Source organism: Apostichopus japonicus, chromosome 11, assembly GCF_037975245.1.
Source record: "Apostichopus japonicus isolate 1M-3 chromosome 11, ASM3797524v1, whole genome shotgun sequence".
Lineage (NCBI taxonomy): Eukaryota > Metazoa > Echinodermata > Holothuroidea > Aspidochirotida > Stichopodidae > Apostichopus > Apostichopus japonicus.
The window spans coordinates 5,500,574-5,517,764 of NC_092571.1; the positions used below are offsets into that span (position 1 = coordinate 5,500,574).

General features: G+C 35.5%; 1 protein-coding gene across 3 annotated transcripts in view; it reads left to right on the forward strand.

Annotated features, from left to right (window-relative positions):
• The window catches only part of LOC139975651 (UDP-glucuronic acid decarboxylase 1-like), a 79,224-nt gene that overhangs the window by 18,462 nt on the left and 43,571 nt on the right, over positions 1 to 17,191 (forward strand). For 2 of the 3 annotated variants that reach the window (XR_011795821.1, XM_071983737.1), the window contains exons 5-7: positions 1,197 to 1,257; positions 1,495 to 1,675; positions 7,690 to 7,854. Coding sequence is in view for 2 of the 3 variants with exons in the window: in XM_071983737.1 (XP_071839838.1) it covers positions 1,197 to 1,257; positions 1,495 to 1,675; positions 7,690 to 7,854 (407 nt within the window). In the remaining variant the exon portion in view is untranslated. The remainder of the gene's footprint in view (positions 1 to 1,196; positions 1,258 to 1,494; positions 1,676 to 7,689; positions 7,855 to 17,191) is intronic. The other variant, XM_071983738.1, reaches the window with a different exon arrangement.

The window sequence follows — 17,191 nt, forward strand, 5'->3', positions numbered from 1 at the left end:
CAATGTTAAATCACATGTAGAATCACATTAAAAAATTAAATTGCCAGTGATGAAAATAATTGTTATGAGACCCTTCTGATTTGAATGCATATTGGGACTGAGCAAAGTCTCTGTGGCATAGAAACTATCAGTAAAGCAGCTGAGGGAGACTAAATTGAAGGGATGTTGTAGATATGAACTGTTAATTGAATGAGAACATGCAAACCCCCAAAATATTACTTTTAACTAGCGTCATGTACAAAAACTGTAAAGTAACTTTTCTTTATCTTTGAGCATGAGCCATTGGTGAAGTAAAAATCTCTAGGCATGTATGAAAATTATGCAGACTACAGTAGCTATGAGTGACTTAATGGAGCTTACAGCTTTTTAGTTCAATATACTGTATTCCGTACTACTACAGTACATGACATTAATGAATTAAATTGTAATTCATTTAAAAAAATTTGCAATCAAGAGTTGAGTTACTAAATAGTTTATTCACCGATAACAAACTTAGTGTCAAATTAAGAAAGCTGCTATAAGCTTTTTTATATTTTAGACATTGTAGGACCCACACCTGTTAGACTTGTAGTAGGTTTTAAGTAAATGGCCTTTAGTTTCTTTAGTTGGTGCAATAATAACTGATTATTCTGCTGCAAGCCAAAAAGGTGAGGGAATAAGAAATAAATTTGAACATTTTACTCTTTTCGATATTGTTTATTACTATGGAGTAATATGTACGTATCTGCAGATGACAAAACCTTATGGTTCACAATGTTTTATGGGGGAAAACCTTTGGGGCATGGATTTTTTCTCCCCAAATAATTAACAAAAAACCTTCCCCTTATCCACAGTTGTACTAAACATTATGTCAAAATCTAAGATGTGACCCTCAACATATATCTCCTGCAATATATTTCTTATCTTATCTATCCTCTTCATGGTCCATCTCTCAAATCTTGTCACTTAATGACCATTCACATAGAAACTAAATGCAGTTCAAAGCTTTCATGAAGGGTCTATAAAGACTGTAACAACTTGTTGGTTTTGATGGAAATCCTTCTTGCAAGTCTTTTCTGTTTGTCTCCCTCACCATCGTTTTCACCCGCCTCTCCCACTCATTTACTCTATGCCCAGTTGAATTGATCTAGAGAATTTCTGCTGGTTGTAAGGCCATGTGTCCATAATGTAACAATCATAGCCATTTCTCATAACAGATCGATGAAGAAATTTCCTGAAGTTAGAAAATTACCTGAAATTGAAAGAAAAAGAATCCTGGTAGGTACTGGGTTCTTGAGTATTGGTTTTGGAAGATTTTATATGACCAAGTATATGTTAAATAAGTACTCTGCATACGGTGCAACAGTTTTCCAAGATTTGGATGGTCATACAGAGAGGGGCTATAGAAACAAATTGGAAGACTTAACCTAGAATTGCCAAACATAGTAGATGCATGACAGCATGTCAGAGACAAATGGTTTCTCTCATGTCTGCCTCTGTCTTGTACTTTCATAGATTACTGGAGGGGCTGGTTTTGTTGGTTCGCATTTAGTGGATCGGCTGATGGAAGATGGACATGAGGTCACAGTGGTGGACAACTTCTTTACAGGAAGAAAGCGAAATGTGGAGCATTGGATCGGACATCCAAACTTTGAGATGATTAATCATGATGTAGTTAATCCTCTTATGATAGAAGGCAAGTACAGTATGATGGACATGAGGATTTACTTCGTTCCTTGCTTACCTGTCTCTCCACAAACTTAGCACCCTTGTTCTACCATGCCTAGAATGTCCTAGTAATCTTTTAACACTGTGTGCCCTCTATTACCAGCTCCTCCTGTCACCCCCCTTCCTTTTCATTCTACCATCCAATGTGCCTGGAGCTCTATTTTTCGAGTGAATGATTTCCATCGGAATTTGTCCGTTTATGATTACCTAGCATAGGCGATTTTTCCATCTACTGGTAAAGAGAGAGTGTAGAAGTTCTGGCAGCAAGATAAATATCCTTTCTTGCAATAGGGAGGGTTTGGGGGCTATTTTAGGGAGCGACTTTCACTCCTTAGTTATGCTAGTTTCCCCCACCTTTTTCTCACACACACGCTATATGCGGTAATAGTATTTTCTCTCTTATATTTTTGTTTCATATTTGCCTTCTCTTAAATTTGAGCTTATTCTCTTCAAGTTTCCCTTGTTTACTCCACTTTTTGTGGGGTGGTTAAATTAGGTCATTTCTTGTTACCTGTGTAAGCTGCAGGCCTCAAGGCTAGTGACATTGTTAAGGTACTACTACATAAATCTACCTTTTTCTAGATTATATCACCTTCCCTGTTTCTCCCATCACTTTTGTTAGTATTTGTTAAGAAGTTCACCCTTAACTTGGGGTTTTAGTCACATAGCCAACTGAAATGCGTTATCTGCTCCATGTTCCGTCCTGGGAGGGCTTGGGACATACATGACCTTTACTTGAAATGCCGTTATTGCACCAGAATGGATCCGTGTCTGGTCTGCATCCAGTTAACCCCCAGGGCTGGAAAACCTTGCGAACCTTGCGAACCAGGATTGCGGAAATACCAGGTGCTCGGGGAAATCCAGCCTGGCTGAATAAAAAATAAAACGGTCCTGTTTGTGTTCATCAACTTTGTCTCCAAAACTCACATAGTACTGCTTGTTGTCAAAGTTTGTTTATAAGATTCTCAATACTGTCTTGTCCTTGTTCTATTTGTCTGAAACCTAATCTCCCATAGGGAACATTGGTCTGAGTATGAAAATACTTGCTTAGTGTCTCTTTTGCCTTGTCAGTGTGTAAATTTAGCGGTCGTCTGAGACGACCAAATTACCTGCCGGGCAACCAATACTTGTCAAATCGTGAATTACTGGTTGCTCCGCGGACAACCAAAAACTTTCGAAACGGCTGGTTAATGTTCCGTGAAACAAACGGGTAAAGACAAGGAATTAATTAGGTAAGTCAGTAAAGGATCGGTAAAGTTATGCGAAATATTATCTTAGACGTTCCAGAAAGTAGGTAAAATATCCCTGTAACATTTAGGTAGTAAAACACACCTCAAGCCAACTGACTCCTTCGCATGAACAAAACAATCTATTCCCCATGACACACGAGGCACAGTGCATACCATACACGCATAGCACGATATCAAGGCCCCTATAGTTATGGCCATCTTTATGAATGTAAACCTTGTAATAACATGTGTTTTAGGCCACTTGGCATGATTCACTTAATGCTAAATATTGTTTCCATGTTCTTGTATAAAACGTCAACTTCGCAAAATACAATTAGTTGTGTTTTTGTAGTTACGTGTTATCCGTACCGATGAGGTGATTAGGCTATTTGCTATACACTTAACTATGGTAGAATATTATTTTTTGCGTATTATTGGAATTCTAGAAAATACTTTCTTTCCCCCTGCTTTGCAACAGATTTGATCTTACGGTTTATTCATGAATATGTGTACTAGAGCCTTGTTTACATGACATTAGTTGCATTCAGCATGATATGCCAGTTTCGCATGAATTTTTCGAAAGTGTAAAATTTGAAAGGTGAACCAACTTACTTTTCGTACACAATTGGTAATTTCACCCCCCAAAAAATTCCATGGTTATTTATTTATTTTCAAGGGAACAGTTCATAACAAACTCAGATATTCTCTTTGAATGTGCCCTCCATATATCTCTCTTTCTCCGTCCACTGTGTTAGACTAATTTGCCAAGTTCCCTGTCTTCAATATGGGGCTCTTAGTTAGAAGATGTTGTAAATAAAGTGATGAAGTTGAATGAAATGTATCTTCTCCTTAATGGAGTTCCTTTGGCCATCCCAAATACATATAACCTACTTTACATGTTTCCACTGCAGGACCACCAAAATTTCAGCAGGACAACCAAAAATTGGTGAGCTGGTTGTCCTGGGGACAACCACTTGAAATTTCTTAAATTTATACACTGCTCGTATACATTCGTTCTTTTTATTTTCAATTCTGCCATCCTCTCCGACTTAACTATAATAAATATCCTGACCATCAGTTCCAGCACAGTTCAGTAATTAAGCTCTCCTTTGAGTCGTATCACTTATTCCTTTCCCACAACATACAGTTCAAAAGTGTTAACCATTTGCTCCATCCAGGGACGTAGCTAAGGCCTGTTGATTGGGGAGGGGGGGGGTGTAGTGGCTGAAATTCCAACTGGATGGGTTTTGGAGCCATAAAATTCTGACTGCTGCCTTTTAAGTAAGTTTGTTCAATTGCTCAAATGGAATGAAGTGAACAATTGAACATTTTGCAACAAAATTTCCAATTGACCAGATATGATAAGTTGTCAATTAAACATTTTGCAGAGAAATGTCCAATTGACAAGATATGATTATAAGTTGACAATTAAACATTTTTCAGAAAATTGCTCAATTGCTCAGTTAAAGCAACTGAGCAATCCAACATTTTTCTGATTTTTGATAAGATTTTATCTTGTTATCTTAACAATTTACTGAAAGAATGTCAACTTATGGGGCAAAGTTTTTCTTATGTAGATGGCACTTTTAAGCTTCCGTATATTAGCATTGAGTGTTTTAATCGTATACGATAGAGACATTGTAAACCCTGAACTTACTTGAAGCTAGGGAACAGGGTTAACCCACCTAATAGGAAAGTTAATATGTAAATTATCTGAATTGAAGCTGACTTAGGCATTTTTTAAGAGTATTCAAAATCATACAAAGTTTTTGTATGGTGGAGTATAAGGATCCCGAGATACAATTTCCCAATGTGACAAGGAAAACGTGGTAAATATGACTGATTAGAGGTCAATTTTGACCAAAAATTTTAGGTCACTCACAAATTACAAGAATATGTGAAAATAAGAGAACAACAGTCGGAAAAATTAGACTGTCGCACTCAAATTTTCCAACTATCGTCAGTTTTACCAAGATTGGGGGTGAGACACCCCCACCCCTCTAGCGAAGTCCCTGGCTCCATCCACTTGACGTTGCAGTATGTGGGTCAAACTGTTTCAACGATGATAAGCCTACATCATCCATAGCCATCGTTCAATAGTAGGTCTTCACATATGTGCTATCATTAAGTTCACAAATATTAACTCGTGTGTATACTTCATATTGGACGTTGCGTATGTCTTAAGATACTCAAGAACTTTAGTGTATACGGCAAAACACTACAGCGGTCTGTTCAAATTAAATCTAACAACTTTAACACGGCTTTATCAGTACGAATTTGGTATCCTCGTCGCCAAACTATGTTGAGTGCGCTGTCCGGATTTGCCAATTAATAAGAGTAATAAAAAAGTGTGGGTTTCAGTAGATATATTTAGATGATATTCGTTGACTACCAAGCTTGTAAGTTCTGTTCCCAGTTTCTTCACTGACATATATATGACCTTTATACATAAGCTTCCAGTATGAGGTGGTATATAAGTAAGTTTTAAGCATAGACACTACAAAAGTTATTTTCGATTTAGTTCCTTCTTGGTATGGTGATGTAACAAATTACATCATAGGTAAATGTTTTATGCAATAGCAATTTTTATTTTTATCTCAATAATATTCATGGTGGTTGGGGCTTATTGGAAAATTGTCAAAAATAACTTGTAAACATGGTATCTCAATAACCACAAGTTGAATCAAAGCCATGCTCGGTTGATACATGCCCCATGATTGAAATTGGTAGAGGTAAAAAAAATGTCAAAGTCTGGGAACCTTTTAAACATCATAACTCAACATAATTATAGCTGAAATAAACCTGTCAATTTTCAGAAACTAATATTTTCTTTTGGTGAACTTAGTTTAGTCAGAATCAGTTCAATTAAATTTTGTAAAGAGGATCTATAAGTCTTCAACAAAACATAGTCAACCAGGAAATTAAATCAACTTCACTGAAAGTTGATATGTAGTATTGCTTTAAACACACTAACCACAGGCCCAAATAAGTTTCACTCTCTGAGCATCAAGGGGTCAGCAGGTTATCTTGAATGGTGCAAAAAAAAAAAATTCTCAAGAGGTCAACATGTTATCTCAAATTCTCAATTGGTCTCAAAATTTGCCCTTTTTTATACCAGGATGTGAAGATATTTGAGGGGTGTTTAAGCAATGTCAGTTGAGCGCTCAGTAGTTTATAACAATTATTAAAGGGATTTGCATGTTCAATATAAAAAATAGAAAATTTGCTTTTATTCATTCACTGTATGTATAGATATTTCACATAGGAATTGGAATAAAACCTTTAAACTGTGAAATCCTTACCAGTGGTTGATATCCAAAAGGGAGTGATACACAACAGCGGAATTCTCTGATCTTTTCTGGTTCTCACTTAATTGTCACACAAATTTAAGTCACTTGCTCTACAATAGTCACATACTTATGTAGAATATTTAGCAATTGTATGGCAAGAAAACACAAAGCCGACAGGCTTTCTGGTTATGCTATGTGATTAAATAGCCTTTGTCAACATGCTAACTGATTCCTGGTACCTTCCTTAATATGTTGCTGGCTGCATTAGTCAATAATAATCCTCTTCATTTTGGTGTGCACAAGTTCAAGAATATTACCCATGTAAGGCTTACCACACTGAATAAGTTTAGGCATTAGAACCACTAACAGTTTTGTCTTCTGGTTTTGTATACTGCTTACATTGTCAATTTCAATTTCTTTATTCCATCATAAATTACAAATTTATAAATGGGACACATTACAATGATACACAAAAGACGTAAAATGTACAATCATGAAAGCATGAACAAATCAGAAATAAGATGGAGGATTAGAAGTTTTTCCTTAGAATGAAAGGTTGAAAAGGATTAAAAAGTTCATAACAGATATTCTAAGTACCCATTTTGAATATAAATGGCTGCTCTGTTGATAAATGAGTTCTTAAAAAGCATAAATCTAAAAGTGCAAGATAGTAGGATTTTGTAGATTGTACTTGTTTGTTCTATTGCACAGAGAGATCAACTTGGAGTGAAGTGGGTGTACGTATTTCAGTATTGTTGCCCAACAATACACGTATTATGTCAACTACTTACTGTAGCTGAATTAATCTTTATATGATTGAGTACTCAACATCATAGAAGATTGTTAACTCGGATGTTCACATTTTATAAATAATATTTCTGATTATGATTATTATAATTATTCTTTGTTAATGACATAGATTACAGGGTTACTCTGTGACACTTGGAAGTGATGATATACTGCCACAGCTGCCTTATGATTTCTTTATTACTCAAATTGTTACCTGACTTTCATAAGTAATGAAATGACACACTGTGGCAAGATTTCCTGCTCAGTTGTAAAACACAATGTTTCAAAAACCATAATCAAACCAGTGACCAGCCGTAAGCAACTCCTCAGTACATTATTTGATTTCTTTGTTGTAAGTTTTATTGACTTTGGAATGCATTATTTTATAGAATAATGCCTACCAAAGTTGCTTTACAACTGAGCTTTTCTCTGGTACATTCGTGCATGATTCTTTGTTATTATATAAATACCTTTAATTCCACAATAAACTGAATATAAATTGCCTTCTTTTATTCATAATTTGGAAATTCTATATTATTATTTGCTCCCCATTAAATAAAGGTAACACTGAATTTGTGCTGTACACATTTCTATCAACACCTTTTGTATTATTTTGGAGAATGTAATTCAAATACAAAGTTCCTTTCAAACTTGTTACTTGTTTGTATCTACAGTTGACCAGATATACCATCTTGCATGTCCAGCATCACCTCCTCACTACATGTATAACCCCATCAAAACCATCAAGACTAGTTCCATAGGAACTCTCAACATGCTCGGTCTAGCCAGAAGGGTTAAGGCTCGATTGCTTTTAGCGTCAACATCAGAAGTCTATGGAGGTAAGGCGGGCTAGGAAGTATATTTTGTTATCAAAAACTACTTGCTTTTAAAGGCATAGACACTGAGTTGGCATTCTGTAATGTCTATTTTGTTCAATGTTACCACTGCCATGTGGCTATTTCGGGAAAGAGGCCCTCACTTAAAGCTTTTGTGAAATGTCTACTATAATCAGTGGGGTGAAGGCCATCAAAGTGAGCATTTGTGAAATAACTTTGTTAAAGGGATACTGCAGTGAGTGAAGTTTGATTGCATATAAGAAAACTAAAGGAAAGTTTTTCATCTTCAGGTCAAAACCACTTCCATATAACATTTGTATAGTCAAGATAAGATTATTTCCAATTTGTTCACAATTTGTGAATGCATATTGCAAAGGTAGAGTGAGTTTGTCATCTTTGTCAATTGAGCCATAATATGTGCATATGAGCCATATACATAATTGTTAAAAAGTGTTACCTGATTTATCCACAGAAAAAAAGTCATATACCTACAAAAAGAGGTATTTAGTTTAAATTCTTAGTGCTAAAAACTAGTGTTCAAACGATTATGCATAACAGAAAATACCGATTACCGATTATTTTTTTCATAATCATACCGATTCCGATTATTTGAAAATGAGAAAATATCCCGTTTATACCAAATCGGCAATAAAGTTTGACAGAAACGATTATTGTTGTGATTTTCCCCCGTTTCCTTTTGCTTCGTTGTTATACAAGGCTCTAAGGTATCCTTTTGTATGTACCAAATTAACTCTGGAGTTTCTCGGAAAGAAACAAAGTTTTTTTTTTTTAATTTCCAAAATACGGAAATATGACATCCTACCTAGTCAGCACTGTGCTAAGCGAATGGCCTAAACACCTCAACGTGAATGTCACCTGTTAATGGCTTGAAATGGGCTAAGAATAGTTACTCAAAATATCCATCTCAAAAATTATCTCAGACAAACCATCCATCTTCAATCTTTACCAAAGTGTAAATTTTAATTACATATTGCCTTCATTCCGACATTATTTTGTACTTATTTTCAGTATTATACCGTTTATGAACAAATAGAAATGTTACGAACTTGGAAGTTAAACATACCTATTCGTTACCTATTTAACTCCATTCAGGTTCAATTAGAAAATGTAAGCTTAGGCCAATCAAACTGAAAAGCAAATTGTACCATCGTAACTTGTTTAAAATTACTGTAAAATGTTACCAGATTGATGTAAAGAAATAATAACAACTAGAAACTACTCCAATATAAAATATAACATTCCCTCTATAAGACATAGCACATACCTTCCAAACAAATGCCGATTTCCAGCAAATTGAAAGTTGTAAACTAAGCTACGCATTTTTTTGGGCAAACCGATGGTTAGGCTACATTTCCCATTGACTTATTGTGGTTGTTAGGCTAACATGTGGTCGAAGATTGCAGTTTACATACATATTTTTATTTTTTATTTGCGACACAACTAGAGCGAAAAAACAAACGGCAAGGTTAGATTTCCATGCAGTTGACTTAGTGTGAAGTAAGGCTACCATGTGGTCGGAGATTTGTGGGGATTTTAGGTTATTTTCACTGGTACTGAAATTGCTTCGTGGAGGCCGTAATTTGCCACGGAGACTTCCCGGTGATCGTGCGCGACCCTCCCGCACTGCTTGATATTTGATGCGGGATGTGAGAACTGTTTGCGCGATTCACGCTGCAAATCGCGAATCGCCCGTCGTTCCCGCTTATTTCCGACCCTGTCCAGCACATTCGTTAATTCGCGAAATTGGTATTGCTGTCATGCTTACTGTGCCGAGAAATATGAAGTCACTAACCACGAGGGAAGCAAAATCGGCAACCCTGGCAGCCTAATTTGATGAAATTACATTGTGAAAGACGTATAGAGGGTGTCTTTATTTTATGTTTCGTAGTTAAAGAACAAACCTATTACATCAGTTGATATTTTCAACTTCCAAATGTTTTTGAATAATGATATTTTCACCTTCCATATGTTTTTGAATAATCGGTATGACATAACTGGTATTCCACGTAATTTTTACCGATTCCGATTATGTTCCGATTATGCAATATTCGTACCGATTCCGATTAGGTTAATCGTTTGAACACTACTAAAATTTTTCACAGCTAAACAAGCATTCAACATATATCACATAGCAGAATGCTGTAATAGGAAAGTCAAGTATTTGAAAGCATTGTGGAATATTTTCCCCCATTCAAATTGTTATATTATTTGACAACAGAATATCCCTTTAATACCACCCAAGTCCTGTAAGAAGAAAAGCTAATTGAATATATCTGCTATTGATGTTAAAGGTCACATTCTTAAGCTTTTAAGTAGACCAAGAAGTGTAGTAAGCAGAGCAATGAATAAAGTTAATGTGCTTGTTTCCACACTGATTTGTTTAGTTTATATCAATCTACATTACATCAGATGAGGATTTTTGTTTTGTATTTATTAATAAAAACATGTGCCTTATTCCACTAAAATAGAAGTTACTGTGAGGATGTAAAAGGGTCATAAAAGCAATGAGGTTGTTATCCAGCATATAAGTAAATCATGAAGAAAATTGGGTATTGGAAAGACATGATGAACTAGATTACCTTGGGATTACAAATCTGTGCACTACCAACTGTGCTATACTGATGTAAGTGCCCTACTAACTTTACTTTCCTTGGACAATTTTGAGCAATGATTCAAAGAAGATATATTGCGAATATACCAACAAAACAAGAGAGAATTTCTGTGGAAAGGGAAATTGATGAATACCAGTTTTGGGTAAGTTTTGCTTTTGAAATGTAAGCAAAATAAGAGTAATATCAGCTTTATGGAATCGTTATACTTCAAAAATATCTCATGAGTTAGTTCAGTTTGATTTTGTAAATCAGAAGAGCTACTTAAAGAGATACCTTTAGGCTTTGTTCCATGGAAGCTCTATATTTCACCAACCAGCTAAACTTTTGCACTCAGGAAATAAATCCTCTTGACTACCTTCCTCTTCTGTGGAAAAGATGAGGGTATAATACTTTCTCAATGTGTGTGCTTTCATACAAGTCATTTTAACAGCTCTCAATCAAAACTTAAATAACATCAGACAATAACCAAGCTACCCAATGGATCATAATGTAGCCTATGCAAAGATACATGTCTTTGCAATGGCTCAGTTAGAGCTTAATTCTTAATTAAATAACATTGTACAATTACCAAATGCTTTTCTGTATGCCTCATATGAAAGACTTTTTCAAGTTTCTTTAAAAGAAACTTTTCAACTTACAGTATAAACTTAATTTTATTTAGATAAAAACCTCATCAATGATGCGTTATTAAACCATGAAAGGGCAGGAACGAACACTGAAATTAGTCTTAAATGTGTTATAACTGAGTGGGTTGTTAATATGGAAAACATCTTTAATGTACTGTATACCAGAGTCAAACAAACTTTTGTAAAAAAAAGTTTTGTTATTTACTTGGATATTGCTATTATTCCAAATAATTTTATCTGCACAGCTTTCCACCGAATTCCAGAATCTTAACTTTGACCATGCTTTGCTTGTGTCTTCCATAGACATGTTTGCAATAACAATATCCTTATCCCTGATATTAAATTCATACAGCATGTACTTTCCATACTTCATGAGATAATAATAAAAAATAAGTTACCTTTAGAATCGTCTAGATATCTTTTGATCCACGTGCACTTTAGGCTACTTTAGAATAAAACTGCTGACATGTGTTACTTTTAACCCACCCTTACAAGTCAGGGCAATTAGAGAACGACGCTTCACTTTGTCCATTTTCCCTATGACGAGAAAATACAACCTCCAATCTGCTTTACAAAATTTTCTGGAGGATTAGGTTATTGTTTGCACAGGGGATCGGGGAACCCGCCCGACGCGATACTACCCGGTCCTAATTTATTACCCGAATCCTACGCAAATTGTGACTTGGTTTTTTTGCAAACCGATTGTTCGGCAAGATTTCCCATTGACTTGGAGCGGTGTTAGGCTACCATGTGGTCGAAGATAAACAGCAATAATGAAAGTATTCCATGGATATCTAATAACTGCGTCACAATTTCAGCGAATAAACAGATAGATAGGCTAGATTTCACCATTTACTTAGTGTGTTGTTAGGCTACCATGTGGAAGAAATTAAAGGAATTCTCACAATTATTATTTATTCATTCATTTGTTTTATAGAAGGTAAGACTGACAAGGAATTTTACAAGATGTTACTTAAATGGATTAAAGATGGGATAACTAAAAATTAATAATCGCAAGTGGCTTTTTACTGCGATGAAATTGTGCGAATCATGCAATCTCGCGGCTAATGCGAACCCTGGGCCTGCATAATAGATAGTAGTAGTAAAAAACGTTTAAAAGCTAAATTGATATTTATATGATAGATGTGGAGAGCAAACATAAGCAGCGGCGGCATTGCAATGTTAGTAGTGATATTAATTATATAAAGTTATTAACAAGTTATTAACAAGTTAATGAAAGAAACAAAAGCAAACAGAAATTATTGAGGAAGGTTTTATACCTTACCTTACACCTACATATTTGAACATGAAAAAATTTTCAGTGGAGAATATAATTCATTTATTATAGCATCTAATATGTAGTTTCTTGAAAATCGCGATACACGAGGGTTTTCTGGGTACCCAGATACCTGACGGGTTACGTCTCTCGGGTACCCTGTTTCCGATTTTTGGACCTGTGTAAACACTAGATTAGGTAAAGAGGAAGACAAGCTGGGAAAGCTCAAAAGATTTAGCAATTGGGGTTTTTCCCAAAAGGGGTCAGGTCATGTTGTGGCCAGAGATAAGCAAACTTTTGAGACGGGAAAGCTTTGGTACATAGTTCAGGTGAAATGGGCTATCATTACTAGTGTTCAAACGATTATGCATAACAGAAAATAGCGATTACCGATTATTTTTTTCATAATCGTACCGATTCCGATTCCGATTATTTGAAAATGAGAAAATATCCCGTTTATACGAAATCGGCAATAAAGTTTGTGATAGAAACAATTATTGTTGTGATTTTCCTTTGTTTCCTTTTGCCTTGTTGTAATACAAGGCTCTTAGATATCCTTTTGTATGTACCAAATTACCTCTGGAGTTTCTCGGAAAGAAACAAAGTTTTTTTTTTTAAATTTCCAAAATAGGAAAATATAACATCCTACCTAGTCAGTACTGAGATTTGTGGGGATTTAGGTTATTGTCGCTGGTACTGAAATTGCTCTGTAGAGGCCGTAATTTGCAAGTCACTCTGCGGGATGTGAGAACTGTTTGCGCGATTCGCGCTGCAACTCCTAATTCGCGAAATTGGTATTGCTGCCATGCTTACTTTGCCGAGAAATATGAAGTCACTAACCACGAGGGAAGCAAAATCGGCGACCACGGCAGCCTAATTTGATGAAATTACATTGTGAAAGACGTATAGAGGGTGTCTTTATTTTAATATTTCGTAGTAAAAGAACAAACCTAATACATCAGTTGATTTTTTCAACTTCCATATGTTTTTGAATAATGATATTTTCACCTTCCATATATTTTTGAATAATCGGTATGACATAACTGGTATTCCACTGTAATTTTTACCGATTCCGATTATGTTTTGATTATGCAATAATCGTACCGATTCCGATTAGGTTAATCGTTTGAACACTAATCATTACTCTTGTCAAAGGTAATACCAAGTGACATAACTGGACCAAAAGTAAATTGGAGTGAAAATTGTTAAGTAAATACTAAGCAAGAGCCTTTGAACAAGTCTTGTAGTCTATATTAAGAAGTGAATTGGGCAGTAGTTTTTCCCAAGAGTTTTGTCTTTCTGGGGCTTCTGATAAGAGTAATAATACTACGGCCTTGACCAGGGGCGAATTGTAAGTGGTCATATGCATAATTTAGGGAAGTTGTAACTAAATTTCCAATACTAGTCAAAAATGTTTACAGAATTCAGCTGTCAAACCATCACTTCCTGGGCTTTTACGGTCGTTCAAAGATAATAGGTCACCTTTGCATTCATCTTCTGTGAGACTCCCCTCACAGACCATTGCCACTTCAAAAGTGAGCTTAGAGTCACCATTCAAATCATGGAAAAAATAAGTAGGATTGCACATATCGCACTTTTATAAAGAACTTTGCAAAGTCACTCAACTCCTTCAGAATTTGGGGTGATCCAGCATCTCAATCCCTTCTGCCATTTTTAGTTTTGAATAATACAGGTCTTTTTGTTACGCCTTTCTAGATGCTGTACTCTCAACCTTGCCCTCAGATGGAACTTGAATACCTTATATTTTATAATCATACAGTTCATGGAGTTGATTTTTGGTATTCTTCAATTTTTCTTAACAAACAGGGGAGTTAGTATGGGAGAAATCTTGTTCGTAGACTGAAATTTCCTTCATCAAAGTTATTTCATTGTGGCGTCCCTCCCTAGCCTTCTTTTAATTATAAGCCACATAAGCATTATTATAGGTAACTTTAGATTAGTTTCCATCTAAATGAGGGTTTACAACCCTGATAATTGTTTATACCTCTTGAAATAGTGGTGAGTATCAAAGTCTTGTTATCTGGATCATTAAGCAATGAATTATTAAATTTCCAAAAACTTGGGCATCTGTCCTCCTTTAATACCTTTATATCTAAAAGAACAACTGAGTGATCAGAATTGAAACTGGCAGAGAAAAAAATTCTTGTCACCGAATAAGTAAATTTGTGAAATAAGGAAAAAATTGAGTCTGCAATGAATACCAATAATTTTGTTTGAGTACCAGGTGAATCTTTTTTACCCAGGGTTTTGCTCCTTCCATACATATATTAGATCTTAGGTCCTCATTAAATCCTTGCACTTTTCCCTGGCATTAAAATTTGTTCTAGGATTACCCCCTTCTTTTTATCCATTTCTAAATTGAATACAAAGTTAAAGTCTCCCCCAATAACTATACATTCCCAGTTAAAATTAGCAAGTTTAAGATTGATCGAGGAGAAGAAAGATGGATCATCTAATTTTGGGTCTTACAGGTTAACTAGGGTGAATACCAACTGCAAAACAATAGCCTCAACTATAATGAGCCTTACACTATTGAAACGCACAATCCTAAGTCTGTCAAAAGCATAATTTGGGTTGAGAAGAATAGCAACACCCCGCCTTTGTGAAGAACTATGATTAAAGATTATCTTACCACCCCATTTGATTTGTCAGTAACTCTCATCTCTTTCCATACTATGCATCTCTTGAATAAAGTAGACGTGGGTCTGTTCACGTTTAAGCGTTCAAATTAGCATACATGGCATTTGGAGCATTGTAACATAACAATTAGAGATTCTAGAGATACAAATATTAATCCCATGGAGAGAGTCCACCAGCTGTATCTACCATAGCATAGACAATTTCCTGAGATAGTTTTTTCATGTTTGAACTTTGTGGCTATAGGTTCCCTCCCATAAATATTTCAGAAGACTTCAGCGATGAATTTGCAAATTATTGCAAAACCGGACCAGTGTTTCGGACATCACTTTTTCCGTCCACATTTATACACCAATTTGTGAGTGGTGTAGTTTGGGGTTAAATAACAAATGTTGAAAGTGTAGTGCTTTTTCAATACTGTCATAGTTGTATATCAGATGCATGTCCATTCAGCCACATTGTAATACACAATAAAGTTAAACAACATGCAAAATGTTTCCGTCCACATTTTGGTGATGTCCAAAACATCATGAAGCAACTAATGTATGAAGTATGTTAAAACCCACAAGACTGTTTTATTGCTCTTATTGAAGCATAAGTATTCCCCCAACTACAGTATGTACATGACACATTTCTACTCATCCGTTTTGGATTTGATAACCATTACAAGTTTTCCGTCCATGTGTGTGATGTCCGAAACAACAGTGATGTCCGAAGCAAGTTTTAATTAACATTGCTTGAAAAAGAGACAATATATTATATGACAAGTTCTGTTGTTGCAAACATACATACTGCACTACTCAAAACTTTTTACATCTTTCACCAATATTATAGCAAAATATCCTTAAAAGTATGTTTCGGACGTCACCATGTGTTTCGGACATCACTTTTTGGATCCGACATATTGTAAAACAGTCAGCACATTATATAGTACATTAGAAAGTAATGCTGTAATTGTCTGCTATAGCTTGAATCAAGCTACTGTACAGTATTTGTCAAAACCATAGAAAGCCTATTTATAGGCTAGAAGAACTACATCAATGAACACATGGTCACCATGCACGGACGACTGTCATGTGATGTGTTCCAGCTTCCAGGGTGGTAACAATTGATATTTCCCAATATCAGTTTGAGAATTGTGAACTTAATTACACACAATTGGAATAGGCCTAGACGAGTTTTGTAGCATACAGTAGATAATTTTTCTATCACATTGGTCTACGGGACAGTATCTCAACGCCACTTTCATAAACCGAACACCGTTCAGTGTCTTCTGCCGCTCTCTATACATGAAATCAGTGTGCATTTATGACACCCTATGTCAGAGCAATGTAACTGTTGATGGTTGTCACGGAAAGCTACCAGTACTTTTGGAAGATGTTAGATTAGATTAGATCAACTTTATTAAACCACAAGGGTAATTGCATGCTCGTATAAAACAGGATATGAGATACAAACATTAATATATGAAAACCTAAAACGTACAGTATCAAGCAATTGTAAGAAATTAGAAAACAAGAGACATTTAAAAACAGGATATGAGACACAAAAATTAAAGTATGAAAACCTAAAACATACAGTATCAAACAATTGTAAGAATATGAAAACATATGACATTTTAAAACAGGATATGAGATACGATTATTAAAATATGAAAACCTAAAACGTACAGTATCAAACAATTGTAAGAATATGAAAACGAAAGACATTTTAAAACATGCAGTAACACAATATACAAAGCTCATGACAATGGCAAGAGAGTACAGTCGGAACAGAAGAAACAGCCAGACGAGATCTAACGTTGAAAGTTTTCATTATAAAGTTTGATGCCTTGTGGAATGAATGCGGAAGAATTTCGATTCGTTTGAGACGGTGGTAGCCGCATCCTTCCACTTCTGGGAATAACCGATCTGTCGAAAAATTGATGGAGTTGGTGGCTATCATCGCTCATGATTCTATCTGTTTTCACTCTCAGTGGTTGGTGAAATGTAGTAGACAAAGTTGGCTCATTTGTCCGGAGCAGATGACCTGCTTGCCGAATTATTAGCTAAGTAGTAGGACTGTGGAATGTGTCTGGTGAACTAACCTATAAATGTTGGTCAATGACTACAACTATAATTTTAAGGTACAGACATTGCTAGGTAACT